The sequence below is a fragment of the Carex rostrata genome, chromosome 1 (genome assembly GCF_964058835.1).
Source record: "Carex rostrata chromosome 1, lpCarRost1.2, whole genome shotgun sequence".
Classification (NCBI taxonomy): domain Eukaryota; kingdom Viridiplantae; phylum Streptophyta; class Magnoliopsida; order Poales; family Cyperaceae; genus Carex; species Carex rostrata.
The window spans coordinates 6,600,422-6,621,492 of record NC_135918.1 but is presented as its reverse complement, the minus strand read 5'-3'; the positions used below and the strand labels follow the sequence as shown (position 1 = coordinate 6,621,492).

General features: G+C 36.0%; 2 protein-coding genes and 1 pseudogene across 2 annotated transcripts; 2 read left to right on the top strand and 1 right to left on the bottom strand.

The window, feature by feature from the left end:
• The first annotated feature begins 204 nt into the window (after positions 1–204).
• On the top strand, positions 205–10,005 carry LOC144552831 (serine hydroxymethyltransferase 4-like; annotated as a pseudogene).
• Positions 10,006–10,676: 671 nt separating this feature from the next.
• Positions 10,677–14,019, top strand: LOC144554631 (adenosylhomocysteinase). The gene is made up of 5 exons (XM_078302945.1): positions 10,677–11,059; positions 11,374–11,739; positions 11,834–12,098; positions 12,204–12,475; positions 12,869–14,019. The coding sequence occupies exons 1-5, from the start codon at positions 10,715–10,717 to the stop codon at positions 13,076–13,078; spliced, it is 1,458 nt and encodes a 485-aa protein (XP_078159071.1). The 5' UTR covers positions 10,677–10,714; the 3' UTR covers positions 13,079–14,019.
• LOC144554620 (adenosylhomocysteinase) lies at positions 13,823–17,004 on the bottom strand. Its single transcript, XM_078302938.1, has 5 exons — positions 16,477–17,004; positions 15,739–16,104; positions 14,755–15,019; positions 14,400–14,671; positions 13,823–14,279 (listed from the first exon to the last, which is right to left on the bottom strand). The coding sequence occupies exons 1-5, from the start codon at positions 16,819–16,821 to the stop codon at positions 14,070–14,072; spliced, it is 1,458 nt and encodes a 485-aa protein (XP_078159064.1). The 5' UTR covers positions 16,822–17,004; the 3' UTR covers positions 13,823–14,069.
• Positions 17,005–21,071: the final 4,067 nt, after the last annotated feature.

The following is a 21,071-nucleotide window of genomic DNA, read 5'->3' as shown; positions in this document are numbered from 1 at the left end:
TCACCTTATAAAAAATAAAAAGTGGGGGACCTAAATGAATAAAAACGAAAAAAACAAAAAAAATATTCTAACGGACTCTCAGACTGTGCCACTGACCACTGTGCCCCCTCCCGTACCTTCCTTCCTCTCCCCATCTATTGTCTCCGTTTCCCCTGTTATCTTACTTCGCATTCTTTTTTTTCTTCTTTTGAATAACAACGCAACATGTCTTCCTCTCCCAGTGCTCTTTTGAATAACAACACAACAATGTCTTCCAATGCTCTTTCGCTAGTTGATCAGGAGATGTACACTCTTATTGAGAATGAGAAGGTACGCCAACGCACTAGCATCAATCTCTTGCCGGCAGAAAATTTCACATCGGTTGCAGTCGTTGAAGCGCTTGGAAGCATTTTCGCAAATAAGAACTCTCAAAGGTATGGTAAAAAAGTTTTTTTTTTTTTTTTGAGATAAAAAGTAGAGGTGAGGTGTCATTTTTTACAAAAGTTTGCATCCTAGCTTAGTAGAAACTAGGGGCTTGCTGCAACTGTTATTTAGGTACGTGTTTGTGTAAAAGGGAGATGATATGTTTGCTGCTTTTGTTGTGATTATTGTAGCACATAGTTTTGTTGGATTAGAATTGAAATTGTGTGAAATGTAAGTGCAAGCAACTCATAGAATCAATGTGTACGCTGCTTTTGCAAAGAAAATGATAAAATTTGAACTTCAATTCCATGTTATTCTTGTAGACTGTATCCACTTTTTCTAAGCCATCGATCCCAAATTTTGGGTCTTCATTTTGACAATGGTTGAAAGCAAATCAGTAGATCCTGCATTTATAGAAGAAAATAAAGCCTACCTAGAAAGAAAATGAAATAAGCATAGAAGCACACAAATAGTAGATGAAACGATGGATAAATCATCACTGGCACATATCACAAAATTGAGTTCCAAATAGCTTTCCTGGGCCAGCAAACCTGTTACTGTTAGATATGATAAAGCAATGGTTCATAATAGGTATGTCAAGTGAGAGCAGTAAACCAGCACTAAATCTAACTCAGTTGTTAATTGATATCATAGTAAATGACGATCCAAACCCAGTATTATTTACATTTGATAACATTTCACACCCAAAAGGAAGATGGTAAATCCAAAATTAAAAATTGAAAGGCACTTGAATTGGAAAAACATGTACCTCTTTCCATCTCAAGAAGAATTTCCTCTGAATGGCAGCTGGCGCTGTCACAGCAACTGCTTCATGAACAAAAATGAAGGATATATGGGGCATATGTAATTCATTCAGCAGTATAGCATAAATCAAAGACTTTGCTACCATCGGCAGAAAGAGGTTAAAAGCCGGTATCAGTTTTTAGAGTATAGCATATATTTCTTAATTGGATATCAATTGGATATTTTTTTAATTTAGGTTCAATTAGGCCTTAATTAGCCGAAGAAAAAGTCCCTTCAGTACCATAATTGCTTAGTATAATTGTTAGCTTCTGGTTAGGACAGAAAGCCTTAGACTCAGTTTTAGGGACTATGTTTCAGTGTCAGTGGACATTGATTGTCACAGTGACACCACCCAAAGATAACCATGAATGTACCGAACACTTGATCTATAGTAAAATAACTATCTAGTGTATTTACGCATTACTGATATTAGATATATAGCAATTGACTTATCTATTATATATTTTTAATAATATAAGAGTTGACTATGAAAACTTCAACATGATACTTATAAAGGTGTGCATTCGCCCAATTGACTAGTGATAGCCAACATTAATATGGAGGAAAAATAATACAGTAAAATTAATTGAAAGTATTTTTTGTTCGGCCCGGGTACCATATGACCGTAGCCTTCCATTGTTATTTTTGGGTGATTTACTAAAATAATTACTGTAAGAATGGAATAGTAAGAACAGTACAGATACAATGGAGCAAAATTTCACCTTGCTTTGAGGTCTTCTCTTTGATTATTAAAATGATGTATCCTGTGTTGCCCATCATGTATCTTGCATTAATGTACAAAAAAATGTACAAAAAAAATAATAAATGACGATGAGGGCCTCAACTGTAATTATACAAAGATAAGAGTCTCAACTGTACTTATTCATTTGCTGTTTTGATTTATTAATTTGTTTGTTTGTTTATTGTAAAGCTAATTTGGGCTTAGGCTAGAAATCTCTGTAACAGGTATTTCATCGCTTAGGCTAGAAATACCTGTTAGTTTGGATGAGCAATTGTATAAGCCTACGGGCAATGAAAGAACCCAAAAAAAAAAAAAAATAACAACAAAAGAGAAAACAGGAAAGATAGAAATCCTAGAATAGAATTTTAGGCTGACAGTATAGAAAAAGTGAAAAGATCCTGCTATTGAGACTCTTTTCCTCTATTCCTCTCAGCCACCTCTGTTGAGCTTAGTAGAAATAACAACAAAAGAGAAAACTGGAAAGATAGAAATCCTAGAGTAGAATTTTAGGCTGACAATATAGAAAAAATGAAAAGATCATGCTGTTGAGACTCTTTTCCTCTATTCCTAGCAGCCATCTTTGTTGAGCTTAGTAGAAATAACAACAAAAGAGAAAACAGGAAAGATAAAAATCCTAGAATATAATTTTAGGCTGACAATATAGAAAAAATGAAAAGATCACGCGGCCATCTCTGTTGAGACTCTTTTCCTCTATTCCTCGCAACCAGATACACATCTCTTCAGGTTCCCAAAAACCAGCTAGTGTACTCATCCAAAATTTCATTTGACAGCCTATCTTCATAAGTATTAATTTTCCTCTGTGAAAATATTTTCAGGTATGGTAAAAAGTCTTATGGAGCAATTTCTGTCATGGATCTATGTGCATCTAGAGCTATTGATGCATTTAATCTCGATCCGAGTATATGGGGTGTGAATGTTCGCCCTTACTCAAGCAGCTCAGCGAACTTTGCAGTATACACAGCTCTGCTTCAGCCACAGGATTTCATCATGGGTCTTAATATGCCGTTGAGTGATCATTTCACTAATGGGTATGTTTTGAATTTATGATTTCGTTATTTATTATAATTGGCAACATTTGTTTTGTTTTTCATACTTGATACTGATACATATCATTTGGTGCTGGTACAACAAAATGGTACTTGTTGAAATCGATATTAATTGATGCAACTGGTACATAATGAACTTGTACCAATTGGTACTTTATTAGTCATTGTTATACCAATTGGTTACCGTTACAATAAGGCCCTTAGCATTTGACTTCTTAAAGAGCCAACTGGTACTGTTTTTGTCCTATCTATAGCATTCCACTTGTATCTTGAGATATGTTGCCTTATATATAAATTAATATTTTTGATGTTTGATAGTTCATATGTTGATATTTATAGGAACTCTAGTGAGAAGAATTCAGCGATATCCATTCTTTTCAATTGCATTCCATATACAGTGAACCCGACTAATGGATTGATTGATTATGATGAGCTGGAGAAGAATGCTACAAGTATCAGTCCAAAGTTGATCACATGTGGTGGCAGTGCATATTCAAGAGATTGGGATTACGAGAGGCTTAAAGAGATTGCCAAAAGGTGCGGTGCGTGGTTGCTATGTGATATGTCGGATGTCGTCGGCTTTGTTCTCACAGAGGTAATATAGATTTAGTTACATTTCTTAGATATGTAAGCACATTCCACAGATTAATGATATGTAACCAAACTCAGTCCGATAGGCAATTTAGATGTCCGATCCTGATTTCGGTATTGGTTCCTTGATTACTGGATCCTGTTGTAAAATCTCAGACTTTCGTCGATGGGCAATTTAAGCTGTCTGATCCTGATTTCAGTATTGGTTCCTTGATTACTGGATTCTGTAGTAAAATCTTAGACTTAAAATGAAGAAAACAGAGCATCCAATATTTTCTGTCTACCCCAAACGGACCCATTTCTCTCTCTCAATCTATCTGCCCCACCCACCCTCTCTAATGGCTATGGCGACAGAGACAGTGGAGCGGCGCACTAAATGAACAGCGGCTTCAGAAGCGGTGTTCGACTACGAGGGAACCCCTGCTATCACCTATTTGAGTAATGGAGCAATGTCCTCTTGCCTCCTCTCATGGCCATCTGACCCAAAGTTGAACACTTCAAGAGCAATATTTTCTTACCAGTGATACATCATACCATACTCTTGCTTTTCTTTGATTATTATATTAGTGCGTGATTTTGAAGTTTTGGGCTGGATTGGGTTTGAATGCTGGGTCACGGGTAGAAAAAGGCTGGAGGCTCTGACTTTTTGCTTGATCTAATTCTAACTGTTGCCAGAATATAACTGCCTTGATTGGTTGGACTTTGAGTTTGGAAGGGTTGTGTTACTTGATTAGTAGCTTAATTTAGTATCAAATGCAATGCAAATACAAGAAGGAATATATATATAATATATTGACTGTAAAAATCGCAAGGGTGTGATTTACAACGGACCATTACAAAGAACAGTAATAGAATTTTGTTAGCATCAAATCTAAAAGGTCATGTTGTATTGATCCAGATCAAAATTGTGATGTCAACTAGAAATTCCAGAAAATTTGAAGTTCAAATTCAGTTCAGCTGGAATTTAATTATCACTTATCTAGTGGATTCATTATCAGTACTCTTTTAACCCAAAACAACAGTTAGTGAGATATTGCACCAGAGTGGCAGAGTCCCATTTCATTGATCTTTTGATGTTTTTGGTTCGATCGAGGACTTACAGAAAGATGATACATGAAAATGCTTATCTGAAAGCCCTGACAGTGAAAGATATTCTAACTCCATCATACGGGCCAAGAAAGGTGGGCTTAGAACCATGAAACAAGGGTTCACCATTCATGTAATTACTAAAATTATTATTTCAAAATAGTCCTCTAGAAATTTGAAGCAGTTTTTTGCTACTCGTACCCATTCTAAGCAGCTTTTCGCTACTCTACTTATTAAGTTATTCTAGATAAAAAATTGGGTTCATTTATCCTAATTTGGGTCACATGGATAAAAAGATTATTGCTGCTTGTGCAGTTCAGTCAAAACTAAAACCAATGTATATATGATGTAAGAGTACTTTATCAGGATTAACCATTACATAGGTAAATTCACACAATTCTAATCCAGGTATGCACTGTAACAACCGGCAAACCTATGGTAGAACAAATTACAGGAAACTTGATTCCTACCAATACCATTTCTTTTAGATGTGCATATAAAGGTGAGGTTTACACACATTGTTCAATACTTAGCACCGCAAAGGTATGCTCAAATATGAACACAAACATTCTTTCACAAATTATTAAAAGCACATATTTCTAAAATCATCATACATTTTTTTTTGTTTGCAGTTTAAAGCCCTTAGGCACTTTCATTGATACAAATTCGAGATTACAATGTTTGTTTGAATTACATCTCACTCCATGTACTATATCACTACTACCTGCCCTGATGTCTAGCTATTTAGGGAAAATAAAGAACTAGATAAAACATACAAGTAACCAAATGGAAATATATGGCGAACATGTAAATTGCAGTAATTAAATCTACAGCTAATCTAATTATGCTAGAGTAGCTTATCCATCGGGGGGTAGAATGGGGTAAGTGTGACATCTCATTCTCCATCTCTCTTTCGTTGCAATTCGTGCTAAGTTATCAGCCAACTCATTGTGGCACCTAGCAATGTAACAGCATGAATATCCTCTATTTTGCTTGAACCATTTCCAAGCTTGAAATATCTCTTTAAAGGCTCTCCAATCAGCTTGAAGAGGGGGTTGCAGAGCCATTACCAAGTCAGCTAAAACCTAGCAGTCAGTATGGAAAGAACACTGTGTGATTCCTTGATCCAGTCAATATTGTATTGCCAGTTGGAGTGCTACAGCCTCTGCTTGAATGGGGCAGCAGACCTTAACTCCCTCCGATACTGCCACTAGAAGCTCCTCATTCTTCATCTGAGTGCAACCTATGTCACCTTGCCAAGCGTGAGTCCAAGAGCCATCTACATGGATGTTGATACTCTGGGGGTTGAGGTGAATTTGAGGCTGCTCAGAGCCAATTGTTCCAGCTTTGCCAGTAGTTCCAGCATTCATCATGTCCATACAAACATATTACAAGTTCACAAAAGCAATACTACACACACAAACAGATGAAGAGGGAAAATCGACACTCCTAATCAAGCAATTTGTCATGTGGAGAGAAAGATGTTCGAGGATCTTTAGAGATACAACAAAGGATCTGAATCAATTGGAAGAAGAGGTTAAAACGCAGAAAAATTAGAACACCTTTAATTAAATATAGCAGCAGCAAGGTGGCAGATTTGCAACAAAAAGTCCAAAGAATGAAGCAGGACCCAGAGGTCTGGTACGGATTGTTTCTGGCAAATACTTAATTTCAAAGTAAGAAAGAAAGGGGTGGAGGAGCTACAACACTACCTAGATCATGAACAATCAGGGTAGTGGTAATCCCATATGAAAACAGTACACAAATCTGATGACAAGAAGTGGAGAAAAGGGATTGGTAAGCATAGGATCCGGTACTGGTATGCATGGGAACCGATACTGGTACGTTTCAGACCTGACACTACACTGATTATTGTCTCTGAAATTTTTATTAATAGGAAATATATTAAATAAATATCGAGATTAGAGAACGCTTTTGCGTTTTATCGAGATATAGGAAAACCGTTATGGTTTATCACGGCCTCTGACCGTTATGGCTTATCACGGCTAGAGTTAGCACTTAATTAACAAGCTTAACCATTCTAACTGAACCATAAAAAAAACCCTGTCCGTGATAGATTGGAATGGCCAGAGAAAAAAAATATATATCTCTGTCCGTGATGAACAGTAACGGCCAGGTCCGAAAATAAATAAAAAAAAAATTGTTTTACCTCTGGCCGTGATGGGTTATCACGGCCAGCCCTTTTTTTTTTTTTCTTTCTTTTTGCCTCTGGCCGTGATAGATAGTAACGGCCAGGGTTTTTTTTCCGGTTTTTTTCTTGCGCGGTTCAGTTAGAATGGATGATTAATTAAGTGTTAATGCTGGCCGTGATAAACCATAACGGTTTTCCTATATCTCGATAAAACGCAAAAGCGTTCTCTAATCTCGACATTTATTTAATATATTTCCTATTAATAAAAATTTCGGCAATAAAACATTCATTGGTATGGGATGAGCAGATACTGGTACTGGAAGTTGTTCCGAAGTAGACTGGTACGTACGTACTACACAATTTGCGTGCTTGGTACAGACCTAAAAGAATGATATAAGCACAAAATCAGGGATTAATACGCTTATTTGTCAAGAGAGAAAATCTGACAAGTTGGGATCAATGATGCTATAATTCCAGCAGGAGAGTAATAAGCAAATAAATCGAGGACTAATGTGCTAAAAGGTGTAGAGAGAGTCTGACAAGCTTGCTTGAGGGGTGCTAAATCCTTGCACAGGAGGATACCAGTTGCATACCAGAAGCACAATTTTCCTCATTTTCTCATATTCTCATATTCTCAATTTCTTAAATTCTGTTTTTTTTTTACTATTCTCCTTTCATATTTCAGCTTTTATTTATTCATATGTTTTGAGCGCTATTTCTATTTTTTCCTTCGACCACCTTGTGCTTCTTCGGCATCAGTGTGAACCCCGTCAACCAACCCCAAGACCCCAACCAAACTCCTCCTCTCGCTCTCTCTCTCTGGCCTTCTCTTCCTCCTCTGCGACAGCACGCCATCTCTTACTTACACAAAGAGAAGGCTGAGCCGGTGGGACAAGGAGAGCGAGGGTGTATAGGTTCTCTGTTTCTCATGCAAGAAAGAAAACTGGGAGGCCAGAGCAAGCAAACAGTGCAGCCAGTTGGAGGCTGAACTGGTCCCAGTTAGATCCTACATACTTTGTGAGAGAGACTGGTACGCAAGCCACAAGTGGTACAAGCTAGAAGGTTACTGTTATGAACACAGTCCAGTTCAGGATTTTAAATGGTGCGACTGGCGCCAATTTCGGGCTACTAGTTTCAAGTGGAGAGGCTGTCAGAAAGAAGGGAGGGGGTTAATTTACAAGGAGCCCCTCCTCTTTTTCTCCTTTTCAGATACTGAATATGAGGGTATTTTTAGTTAGGGGTATTTGCTAATTTTTAGTCTTGTTTATTTTCCTTTCCGTATGTTTCAATTTACTTTCCTTTAGGAGAGGACTGTAATTGTTAAACTATTTTCTTTGGTTAATGCAATTTACGTTTTAATATAAAAAAAAGGGGAGAGACAAAAAAAAATGAAAAGGTAGCGGCTCAATAAATAGATACAGATATAAAACTAATTTAGTTAGCGAGTTCGTTAATCAAAACAATCTTAGACTACCCATCGAACTAGAGTTGGTCCGATGGACATTCACTTTTGAGCATACAGGGAAAAATTATCGGGATAGTGTGGGCTATGTAAATTACTGATTAAAATTTTGTATTTAAATAATTGTGATATATTGTTTAGGAAGTGCCGGTGAATCCGTTTGAGTACTGCGATTTAGTGACAACCACAACCCATACGAGTCTCAGGGGCCCACAATCTGCGATGATTTTCTACCGGAAAGATGCAAAGTTTCAAAATGAGTTGTTTGATTTGGAAAACAAGATCAACAAAGCAGTCTTCCCAACTCTCCAGGATGCCCCCCGCGAAAATCAAATCGCAAGTTTGGCCGTTGCCCTGGAACAAGCAAAATTGCCTCAATTCCTCTTATACATACAGCAGGTTCGTAGATAGTACAAAAGATTATTTTTTTCTATCAACTGTATATTATATTTTATGTTTTGCATGTCAAATAAATTGAGGAGAATATATAGAACTGTGAATTTATAGTAGTATTAGCTAGTTGGTGAATTTAGAGTATGTTCTTAATCTCACTAAGTTCTTGGTGAACTTAATTATAAAAATTATTATATTAACTTCAAATAAAGATTTCAAACCGTTGAAACCGATTTTACAAGTGACGTAATTCCATGTCAAATTTATAAATTGTGAAATTAATTTAATATAGAGTCAAGTGGTAAAAAATAAATATTTATAAGTTAATTTTAATACATCTATTTGTTATTATTTTTATTGAAGTCAAGTAGTAAAAAATTATATTAATAAAATGTTTTAACAAATAGGTAAAGAAGAATGTGGTTGCTCTAGAAAAGTACTTGATAAATAAAGGATACAAGATGCTAACTCGTGGGGATGACAATTTCTTGCTGGTGTGGGATCTTGGTTCTCTTGAATTGAGCGGTATGTGTTCCTTTATGTTCTTATTGTGTCCTTTATTAACTATAAAAAAAAAAATTCTGTATTGACTTTTCATTGTGTCTTGAATTGACTGGGTATTTTGTTAATTAGGTCTATGATTTGTGATATGTGTTTTATTAAATATTATGAAAATGACCCTTGCTACCAAAATTCTCTCGTTCTTCATTGAATGCACATGTAATATTCCTAACTCCTTAAATTGTACTAATATTATAGGAAAGAATTTTGAGAAGGTTTGTGATATGTGCAATATCACATTGAAAGAACATGCCATCATCGGTGACAATATGTTGGCGTCTAGCGGTGTATGCCTCGGTTGGTATCTTGTACTTTTGAATTATTATTTTTCATTTCAAAATTTAATTATCTGTTTTGTTGTTTTTTTGGTGTTGTGAACGGTTCAAATAATACTTACAAATATTTAAATATTTTAAAATTATATATATGATACAAATATTTAAATATTTAAAAAAATAAAAAAATATGATACAAATATTTAAATATCACTTTTCAACCTAATATAACTAATCAATTATTTTTTATTAATAGGTGCGCTTGCCATGACCTCTAGGGGTCTGATTGAGGAGAGAAAATCGGTGAGTTTCTTCACAAGGCTATAGGTATAGCTCGTGAGGTGCAAAAAAAGCATGGGATGTTGCTCGAGAATTTCAGTGAGGATTTGGTTAACAACCGTGACATAGAAAAACTCAAAAATGATGTTATAGATTTTGTTTCGAATTTTGATATTCCAGGATTTCATTAGTAGACTTTATAGTTAAAACTAGTTAGTTTAGCTTTAGTCTAACACTCACAAAAGTTTTTCTAAAGATCAACATACACTGGCAGAAGTGGTTTTTATATGTTGTTGGTTTAAAATTTTGTTATATGAAGTGCACTTTAGTATGAGGCACTACCAATTATGAGAATTAATTTGGAAATTTTTGAACTTTGAAATTATCATATTAACATTGAAGATGGGTTAAACCTTCGATTTGTTTTTTTTATGATTGTTATATAGATAAATTATGTCACCAAAAGAATGAGCAAATTGTGCCAAGAAACGTCTGATATTCAGAAAATTTGTATTATCATATGATTAGTTGATTACCAAAGACATTTTAAAACAAATGAGCAATCATATCAACTAGTTATCCTCTCAACAGAATAGCAGGATAAATTGCAACTCAATAAAATTCTGCACTAACAACATCAATCCAACCTGATAGTGATTCTCCCTATCAATTCTTATTAATTGTCTATTAATAATATACAGCGATTCTGCATGTACCTAAATTCTCTTCTACCCAAGATTAGTAAAAAGTAAAATTTTACCTTATTGCAACCTCAGATTGGTTCTATTTTTAGTCCTCTACATCTCACCAATTTATATATTAACCCACTCCCTCTTCCCCTCCTCCCATATTCTCAACCTCATCTAATTACTACAACTTCATCACTTTAGTCCTTTCACCATGGCTCTATTTGTAGAGAAAACCAGCTCAGGTCGCGAGTATAAGGTTAAAGATATCTCCCAAGCTGACTTTGGCCGGCTTGAGATCGAGCTAGCAGAGGTGGAGATGCCTGGTCTTATCTCGTGCCGCACCGAGTTTGGCCCATCAAAGCCTTTCGCTGGTGCCCGCATTTCTGGCTCACTCCACATGACTATTCAAACTGCTGTTCTGATCGAGACTTTGACTGAACTTGGTGCCGAGGTGCGCTGGTGCTCCTGTAATATCTTCTCAACTCAGGATCATGCTGCTGCGGCCATTGCAAGAGATTCTGCAGCCGTGTTCGCATGGAAGGGAGAAACCCTTCAGGTATGCAATTTTAATTGCTAGATATATAGCCTTTTTTCATTTTCCCATGTGGAAAATAAATGTTTGAATTTCAAAGGCAACAAGAATATAGACATCTATAGCCATGACAGAATTTCACAATTGGTCAATGTTATTTAGTTATAATCTAAAACTATGGATTTAGAAAGGTAAGTCTGTATCTTTTCCCTTTCGTAACTTACAAACATACAGTAATTAACAAGATCATACATAGGCAAGATCAAAATATCCACATTTCTGTAAAAAGGTAATTTCACAATGATACTGACTATCAGAACTTTGGTTTCCAATACCAGGAGTATTGGTGGTGTACGGAGCGGTGCCTTGACTGGGGATCTGAAGGTGGTCCCGATCTGATCGTGGATGATGGCGGTGATGCCACACTTTTAATCCACGAGGGTGTTCGTGCTGAAGAGGAATTCGAGAAATCTGGCAAATTTCCTGATCCAGAGAGCAGTGACAATCCCGAATTCAAGATTGTCCTCGGTTTGATCCGTGATAGTCTCAAAATTGACCCAAAGAAGTACCACAAGATGAAGGAGAGGCTCGTCGGTGTGTCAGAGGAAACCACCACTGGGGTTAAGAGGCTTTATCAGATGCAAAACGACGGAACTCTACTTTTCCCTGCAATTAATGTCAATGATGCAGTCACCAAGAGCAAGGTCAGATTTACTGATTATAGATTCTGTCGTTTCAAAATTTAATTACAGATAATTAGATGTAACTTTTATTTACATCTCGGTATATGAATTGTAGTTTGACAACTTGTACGGGTGCCGCCACTCTCTCCCAGATGGTCTGATGCGTGCCACCGATGTAATGATTGCCGGAAAGGTTGCTGTTGTCTGCGGCTATGGTGATGTCGGCAAGGGCTGTGCTGCTGCCTTGAAGCAAGCTGGGGCCCGCACGATCGTCACTGAGATTGATCCCATCTGTGCCCTCCAAGCCCTCATGGAAGGATTCCAGGTCCTTACTTTGGAAGATGTGGTCTCTGAGACTGACATTTTTGTCACAACCACTGGTAATTTGAAAAGTTACATTAAGCAAGCCGTTCCAGCCATGTAGACTATATTAATTAATTTAATAATTTATTAGTTACTAATTATGGTTTCAAATTATCTGGCAGGTAACAAGGATGTCATAATGGTTGACCACATGAAGAAAATGAAGAACAATGCAATAGTTTGCAACATAGGCCACTTTGATAACGAGATTGACATGCTTGGGCTGGAAACATATCCAGGTATCAAGAGGATCACGATCAAGCCTCAGACGGACCGGTTTGTCTTTCCCGAAACCAAGACCGGCATAATTGTCTTGGCCGAGGGACGGCTCATGAATCTCGGGTGTGCTACTGGACATCCTAGCTTTGTCATGTCCTGCTCCTTCACTAACCAGGTTCGTTTGGAGAATGCAATTACTCATGACAGACACAATTGTTTGTATAGATAATACCTATGACCATGGTACAAAATCATCTGGTACCAGTAAATATGGTTAAGGTCGTATTACCATAAGATATTCGAAGGACTATGTCTGAGCTTTTTATTCTTTTCATTCAGCCATAATCTTGATGTTTGAGACTCAAGTAAGCCTTAATTGAATCAGACAAAAAGATCAAATGAAAATATAATTTAAAGAAAGAACAAGATACCAACATTTGTTAGAAAACAATTACTGATTCTAAGCCTAGTTAGAACATCATCGTTTGTTTTCTGGGAAAAGAATCACTAGAATATTATCAAAATCAAACCATGTTTGTTTTTTCATTTTTTCTTTTCTATTGTGCAGGTGATTGCACAGTTGGAGTTGTGGAAGGAGAGAACCAGCGGGAAGTACGAGAAGAAGGTTTACGTTTTACCAAAACACCTTGATGAGAAGGTGGCAGCACTTCACCTCGGCAAACTTGGTGCCAAGCTAACAAAATTGAGCCAGTCTCAGGCGGACTACATCAGTGTCCCGGCGGAGGGCCCGTACAAGCCGGCTCACTACCGCTACTAATTACATTACTACCAGTAGTATTGGTAGTGAAGTAGTTTACCATAAACCTACCTCCTTGAGTATCTGCCTGCTTCGTGTTTTGGCTGTTTTTTCTCATTCTTTTCTATTTTGTTTTAGTAAAGAACAAATTTGGTAGTGACCAAATGATGCCTTCTTTTTATATGCTTATGCTTATTTGATATTTTAGCGGTTGTACTTTTAATTCCTACTTTCATGTTTTCTTTTTATAGTAAAGAACAGTTTTGGGTGAAATCAATTGAGTTGAGGCCACATTTGGTTGGGCCTTGTAGCATATGAAACCTCAATTACTCACTTGTCGGTTTAATTTGAATATGAACGAAGCTGTAAAGTTGTGATTTTCCTCCGTACAGGTAACTGACTGCTAGTCTTATAAATTTTGAATTTATTTGAATCCACAGCAATCAGCTTGAAAGGTTACATTTACCAATCCAAAATATTGATCTATTAGAGTAGAAGCAAAGACAAGAAAATTATATGATGAATTCATATCCTATCAGTATCAGGTACCTAGGCCAAAGCCAATGCTAAAATCAATTCAGTGGCTCAGTGCTTGTGTAAAATATAGGAAGGTCCATTTTGAGATTCACACCAGATTGAAATGGCCTGAGTTCTACATTAAACAACAAGAAAATCTCAGATCAAGCTTGGAATGACGCAGGAAGACGAAGGTGATCAAATCAGCAAAATCAGCCAACCCAACAACAAAGCTAAATAAGCACATAATTGAATCGCGAGATCAATTGATTCATCGCAAAATTATCATTTGAAGAGGCATACAACAACAACATTTCAAAATACCGTATCGGAAAAACACCACCGCCACTTGATAAAAACAAAGTACCAATTATTACAAAACAAACCCAAAAGCATCCTCACACCATCCAAATGAAGAACAAGTAATCTAACCTAAAACACCAGCCTCGAAGAACCAATGCAAATAGCATTAGAGGCGCAAGACCCGCATGGGTGATCAATAGCGGTAGTGAGCTGGCTTGTACGGGCCCTCCACTGGGACACTGATGTAGTCAGCCTGAGACTTGGTCAACTTTGTTAGTTTCACACCGAGTTTGCCAAGGTGAAGAGCCGCCACCTTCTCATCAAGTTGCTTTGGCAGCACGTAAACCTTCTTTTCATACTTGCCACTCTTCCTCTCGTTCCACAACTCCAACTGTGCAATCACCTACACAAACACAAACAAATTCAAATTCAATGAGGATGATATTAAAACAAAATAGTAGTTGCAGCTGCTATACCAAGAGTGAAAAGAATTAAATTGCACACACAAAGAAAGAAAGATAACCTGGTTGGTGAAGGAGCATGACATGACGAAACTGGGATGACCGGTGGCACACCCTAGGTTCATGAGCCGTCCCTCGGCCAAGACAATGATGCCGGAGTTGGTCTCAGGAAAGACCCACCGGTCAGTTTGGGGCTTGATTGTGATTTTCTTGACACCTGGGTATGTCTCCAGACCGAGCATGTCAATCTCATTATCAAAGTGACCAATGTTGCAAATGATAGCATTGTTCTTCATTTTCCTCATGTGGTCAACCATGATGATATCCTTGTTACCTATCAGATGAGACAGCTTCATTTAGTCCCTTATTATGTACTAATTACAAAGTTAAAAATTATGAGGATGTCAAGTTAAATACCAGTGGTGGTGACGAAAATGTCAGCCTCTGAGACAACATCTTCTAGGGTAAGGACCTGAAGGCCTTCCATGGTGGCTTGTAGGGCACAGATTGGGTCAATCTCAGTGACTATGACGCGGGCCCCGGCTTGCTTCAAGGCAGCAGCACAACCCTTTCCGACATCTCCATAACCACAGACAACACCAACCTTGCCGGCAATCATGACATCTGTGGCACGCATCAGGCCATCAGGGAGGGAGTGGCGGCACCCATACAAGTTGTCAAACTAAATTTGGAAAACAATAACACATAAGAATTGTTGGATGTTTTCATTTATATCATGTCGAACAAAGCAACTTTTACTTTTCACAAAAAAGCTAGTAGTGATAGTCTAAACATCGATTTAAATTTCTTCAGTTCATAGGCAATTTCCAAGAGTTTGTCAAAAGAAGTTAATTTTCTTTTGAAAGCATTACTTAGCTAGATTCCAAGCCAAAAGTCAAAAGTAGGATTTGATACAACAGTTGTAGTTCATTATCTGATTTTAATAACAAATTCAGAGTAAATAAAATCAACAGTTACACAAGGAAAAGAAGATCTTGATGAAGCGTATGACCAATATCCCTATGTCAATCTACAAAAAGGGTTACTGCAAAACTTGTCCCACATGAAAAAAAGCAGATCTATGAAAAATTCCACTGCAAAGACTATTTCAGGATCCACCATCAATAACCAACCAAATAAACAGTAGCCATAGGCTCTCACAAGAATTCAAACTAATATGAATTTTTTTTTTAAGTTAGGTAAGATCCAATTGCCTTATGTGAAAGCTACAGGCAGGCCCAGAGCCAGATCTAGATCAAAACCTAAATCCCAGTCAAATCAAACACCTAAAATACCAACTCCACCAACCACAAAACCAGAGGTGCGTGATTTGTTATACCTAAAATGGAACTGCTAAGATGTAATCCAAAAAAAAAAAATATATATATATATATATCTCACCTTGCTCTTGGTGACTGAATCATTCACATTAATTGCTGGGAAGAGAAGTGTGCCACTGTCTTGCATCTGGTACAACCTCTTGACACCGGTGGTGGTCTCCTCTGACACACCAACAAGTCTCTCCTTCATCTTACGGTACTTCTTTGGGTCTACTGAGAGGCCATCTCTGATAATTCTAAGCACGATCTTGAACTCAGCATTGTCGGTGCTCTCAGGATCAGGCAGCTTACCGGTCTTCTCATACTCTTCTTCAGCACGGACTCCCTCGTGGATTAGGAGCGTGGCATCACCACCGTCATCAACAATTAGGTCGGGACCTCCTTCCGAGCCCCAGTCAAGGCACCTCTCTGTGCACCACCAGTACTCCTGGTGGTCAGAAAATACAAAATGTACAGTTAGTGGTGACAAGATCAAACTTCTGGCTATAACCAGAACCGGAATGAGTGCAATTATAAGGCAGTAAATGATTAACCCCAATTAGTGTTTTTGCAAATAACAGCAATGAATAGTAACAGGTGATGAATACAAGCGGAAAGTTTGTACTTAAATCCTATTCAGATCTATGTTTAAATACGGTACAATGTAAAAGTTCAAAACTTACATTCTATACAAACTAACAAAAACGAAGAACAAACATATCCTAGTCTCCGATTTGCACGAATGGAACTCATAAACAAAAACACCAAGTCGATGATGACCAGATCAAATTGAGAAAACAGTAGAAATAAAAAAAAATACCTCAAGAGTCTCTCCTTTCCAGGCGAAAACAGCGGCTGAATCCCTTGCAATGGCTGCGGCAGCGTGATCCTGAGTCGAGAAGATGTTGCAGGAGCACCAACGCACCTCTGCACCAAGCGCAGTCAAGGTCTCGATCAGAACCGCGGTCTGGATCGTCATGTGGAGAGATCCTGAGATGCGGGCCCCAGCGAAGGGCTGAGACGGCCCGAACTCGGTGCGGCAGGCCATTAAACCGGGCATCTCCACCTCGGCCAACTCGATCTCGAGCCGACCAAAGTCGGCTTGGGATAGATCCTTCACCTTATACTCCCGACCAGAGCTAGTCTTCTCGACAGAGAGAGCCATGGCTAAAGGGCAAAAGGGTTTGGATCTGAGATGTGATACGAGAGAGAGGAGATAAGAGTGGCGTAGTGAGAATTGGGGAGGAGGGGAGAAAATATAAAGGGTTTGGGAGAAATCTGAGCCGTTAGATCTTGGGTTTTTGCAGGGGTTTGGGCGGTGGGAGTGGTCAGTCAGATTTATCTTTCTATTTTGTGTGGTGGGTCGTTACTGATTTCTTAGTGAGTCGCTATAACGTTTAACAAAATAATTAGTTTCAGAAGTACTCAACCAGATCCGGTGGGTTTGGGGTTGGTGTGTGATATTATAGAGGGCCCGCCACTGACAAGGAAACGTGGTCGTGGAGCGGCGACGCATCGCGGAGATGGAAATTGATGAGCTCTCTAAGGTACCTGACCGTGTATAATAATCACAGCTGATAAAAATCAATTCGGTGCCTATCTGAAAAATGGGATCTGCTTCGAGATGCTTTCCAGATTAAAATTGACGACTCAGATATCACTTTACCCAGTCAGGTATTGCAATAGATCTGAATTTGAAATTTATTGGGCAACTCGCACCTGTGCAAGCGTGAATTACAGTGTGTTTGGTTAGTACAACTGTACATATCCTAAGGGCATCAATTAATCTAAAAATAGTACAACTCTACAGGTCGAATGAGAAAGGAAAATTCAAAGGAAAAGGTAGAAACGAAGCTTAAAATATTCTTATTCCTTTTTTGGAGTTGGCTTTATTTATTTCCCTCGTTCTTCAATTTAGAAAGTAATAATAAGGTATAATTTTGGAAAAAATAAATAAATAAATAAAGGAAGTTTCTTCATAAAATTTATACATGAGGAGAGTTCAAATGCCTTTATTTTTTGTGCCTCCATTGTGACTCCATTTATGAGAATTTTAATAACTCAAAATTTAAAATTTAAAGGTCAAAATAAAACCATTGAATATGATCTACATCAGTTTATCTATACACGTGTAACAAATTATGACATTTCAATTTTGTTTTAGTTATCATTAAGAGCTTGTAAAAACGTACTAATGTGGATAATTTCTAGACGTTGATTTTTCAAATGATTGATTCGCATAAAAAAAAATCGAAATGTGATATTTTTTGTATGAACACATAAAAAATAACATATGTCACATCTAACAGTTTTACTTTTTACGTATATGATTTAAATTTTGATTATCAATTTTTTTTTAAATAGACATAAAAAATGAAAACATTTAAGCTCTACTTTTTATACATTACTATTATGAATTGAACGTTTTGAGAGATGGGACTTAATACTTGTAAGAATAGAACTGGTTTCTAGTTTGATCGCATATTTGGTTAAGACGTCTCTTTTAAATACAAGAATCAACAAAAATTCATTGGACGTTACAAGATAAAATTAACTCTGGGTATATTATTATTATAATTCATAGTATGTTGGTTTAAAATCTACTAAGATGTTTTATCAACTTATGATTTGTCTTGTATGTCTTAACATTTAATTGATCACAAATTTATTACTCAAGTTGATTTGTCTCTTTTTAGTTACTCAATTTTATCATTTGTCTCAATCAAGTTATTCTATTTTTTTTTGTCAAAAATGCTAACAGAATATGCTGTTGGACATAATGAGTATATTTCGTTATATTTTAGACATAATAGGAATATTCCGTTAAGATTTGGGACGAAAAATTATAAAGTGATTTGATTGGGATAAGTGACATAATTAACTGACTAGAAAGAGACAAATTAAACTTAAATAACCAATTTGTAACAAATAACAAATTTCAGTAACCTCAAGCAAAATTTACCTTTTAAAAATTGAAGGTTAACAACTCACCATAGAAAATTATTCTAAATTTTGTATGATTCAAAAATTTATAGTTTTATCATGAGAAAGGTCCGTAACTCATAAAAGTTTTTTTTTATAAGAATGTAGAAATGAAAACAAAAATGCACATTGTATTTCTTTTCTGGATACTCTTGAAACCTTGAAAGTTTCAGAGGCAAAGCGGTGATTTAATCACATTGTTATTAACAAAAAATTAACCTAATTTTTTTTTGTCTAAGATGAGGGCATTTGCTTGTAATACAAAAAAAAAATCTGATTTTATTGTGTTATATTAGTAACTTAGTAATTATTTTCAAATTAATTTTAATATATTTTTCATTCCTACAATTCATTCTAATTTTAATAATGGGGCTTTGCATCTTTTATATTAAAATATTTTCTCGACGGAATTAGTACTATGATTAATTTAATTTTTATATCCTTACAATTAAATTACAAACTAATTACAAATTATGATGTGGTGATTTTAGATATATTTTAAGTAAATTTTATAAAAATTGCAAGTTCTTAAAACTTCTTGTCAATGCTGGAATTATTAAATCTTATGGTAATCCATCAACTCAAATTAGATTTCAGAAATTTTCGTTCGGAGAAGCTAATTTTCTCGAGTGATGACATTGATTGTCGGAATAAAAACTAACCGCACTCAATTTTTCCGCACAAAAGTTAAAAAGAGAGAAAAAAAAGACCAAATTATTCTATCTCAATTATTATCTGACTTTTCCGGCCGGTAGTTGGAAAAAAGAAAAACAACGGGTCATTTAGGTTACGGGGAGATTCGGAATGGTTTGATGGACATAAGATCAAATTTCGTTTGATATTTAAGGATGCGTTTGGATAGAGCAAGAATAGTACTATTCTTGTAAGCTATTCGATGTTTGAATGGAACAAAAATAGCACTAATTCACTATTCTTTGTTTGTCTTATATAGGGTACTTTTGAATGAGAGCTACAATAGCGAAATTTGAAAATAGTAAATAAGAATAGAGAAAAAATAGTAATTTTTAGTTTAATGTGAAATTAGTGCTATTCGGATTAATAAAAATGTTGTTTGGATTGTACATTTTGAATAGTGAATAGTTGTAACTGATAAATAATAGTGTTAATAAGGTGCTAATTAAGATAAACAAGTGAGGCCTTAAATGAATTGTCACAACGTGAAAATAACATAAAGTAGTGTCAATTTTGTTATTTCGTGAGTGTATTGACGAAAATCTGAGAAAGAATCATTTTACCCTCTCTGTTCATATTTTCAAATAGTAGTTATTCCAACATTTACAAGGAATATAGAATAGCAGCTATTCTAACTATTTTGAATAACAAAAATGTTACTTGGATGCACATTGCTATTTCAAATAACACACATCCAAACATACCCGTACTCACTATTCTATTAATCCAATCAAAAGTTGGATTAGCTACTATTCTCAAACTTGAGATTAGCTCTATTCTTGCTCTATTCCTTATTTCATCCAAACGTACTTCTATTGAAACCGTTTGATCTATACCAAAATTTGTACGAACAGTTTAGAAGTTTGTGATATTTAGTTTGTGCAAATTAAATATGAACAAATCTTGATATAGATCGAATAGTATTATTAACAAGATATTAAAGTGAATTTTCATTGGACTGCCCCCCACTCAAATTGGAGGATTGTAATTTAGAAATCTGGAAATGAAATTCATGGATTTGGATATTTATATGAAGAGGAGGGTTCAAATGAATATTTATATGAAATCGAGTGGGTTTGTTGATTTAATTTGGGACAGAAATATGTTGTTTTTCCTTTTAAAAAAGTAGAAATTTATTTTTTTCTCATTCAACCGTTGATTGTTGTCCAAATTTAGGTACGAAAAAAAAACAAAAACCAAAAGTCAAAATCAGTTTTTTTTTTCCAAAAAATAAACAACAGATTTGTATCTTATTTGGGGTTTGATGTTTCAATTTCTAAATCTTATTTTGCACCATAAAAGTCCACGCGTGTATTTTGTCCAATAGCTGTGCAATTTGATGTTGCCGTGAATAATATATTTGATATTTATGTACTATAATGTTTTAGGTGTTTAGGTCAAAGTTACAAGCTTTGGGGAACTATTCTGGAGCTCTAATTTTGTGTTGAAGTGGTTCAAAAGCCACAATTAGAGTTTTTGTTGTTTAAATCTTTGTGCTTTTTGTTAAATTTAACTCAACTTGATAAAATCTATGCAAAATAGTGAAATTAATCATAATAAATCACATGCGGATATTTCATTAGTCCAACAAATGAGAAATTAATATCATAATTGATGGTATATGCTGTTGTATAGTACGATATATAATGGGATAGTATCTGCGAGGTTAAAAAGTGACTATCCGCAAAGGTACACCGACAAAAAAGTGTTTTTACTCAGTGTGTTAGTAATACCGGTAAT

Excerpts from the sequence above, each read along its gene's own strand:
- LOC144554620 (XM_078302938.1), bottom strand. The coding sequence starts at position 16,821 with ATGGCTCTCTCTGTCGAGAAGACTAGCTCTGGTCGGGAGTATAAGGTG. Across the intron at positions 15,020-15,738 it reads ATTCAGTCACCAAGAGCAAG|TTTGACAACTTGTATGGGTG; the intron begins GTGAGATATATA and ends TTCCAAATTTAG. Across the intron at positions 14,672-14,754 it reads CATTTTCGTCACCACCACTG|GTAACAAGGATATCATCATG; the intron begins GTATTTAACTTG and ends CTCATCTGATAG.
- LOC144554631 (XM_078302945.1), top strand. The coding sequence starts at position 10,715 with ATGGCTCTATTTGTAGAGAAAACCAGCTCAGGTCGCGAGTATAAGGTT. Across the intron at positions 11,060-11,373 it reads GGAAGGGAGAAACCCTTCAG|GAGTATTGGTGGTGTACGGA; the intron begins GTATGCAATTTT and ends TTCCAATACCAG. Across the intron at positions 11,740-11,833 it reads ATGCAGTCACCAAGAGCAAG|TTTGACAACTTGTACGGGTG; the intron begins GTCAGATTTACT and ends TATGAATTGTAG.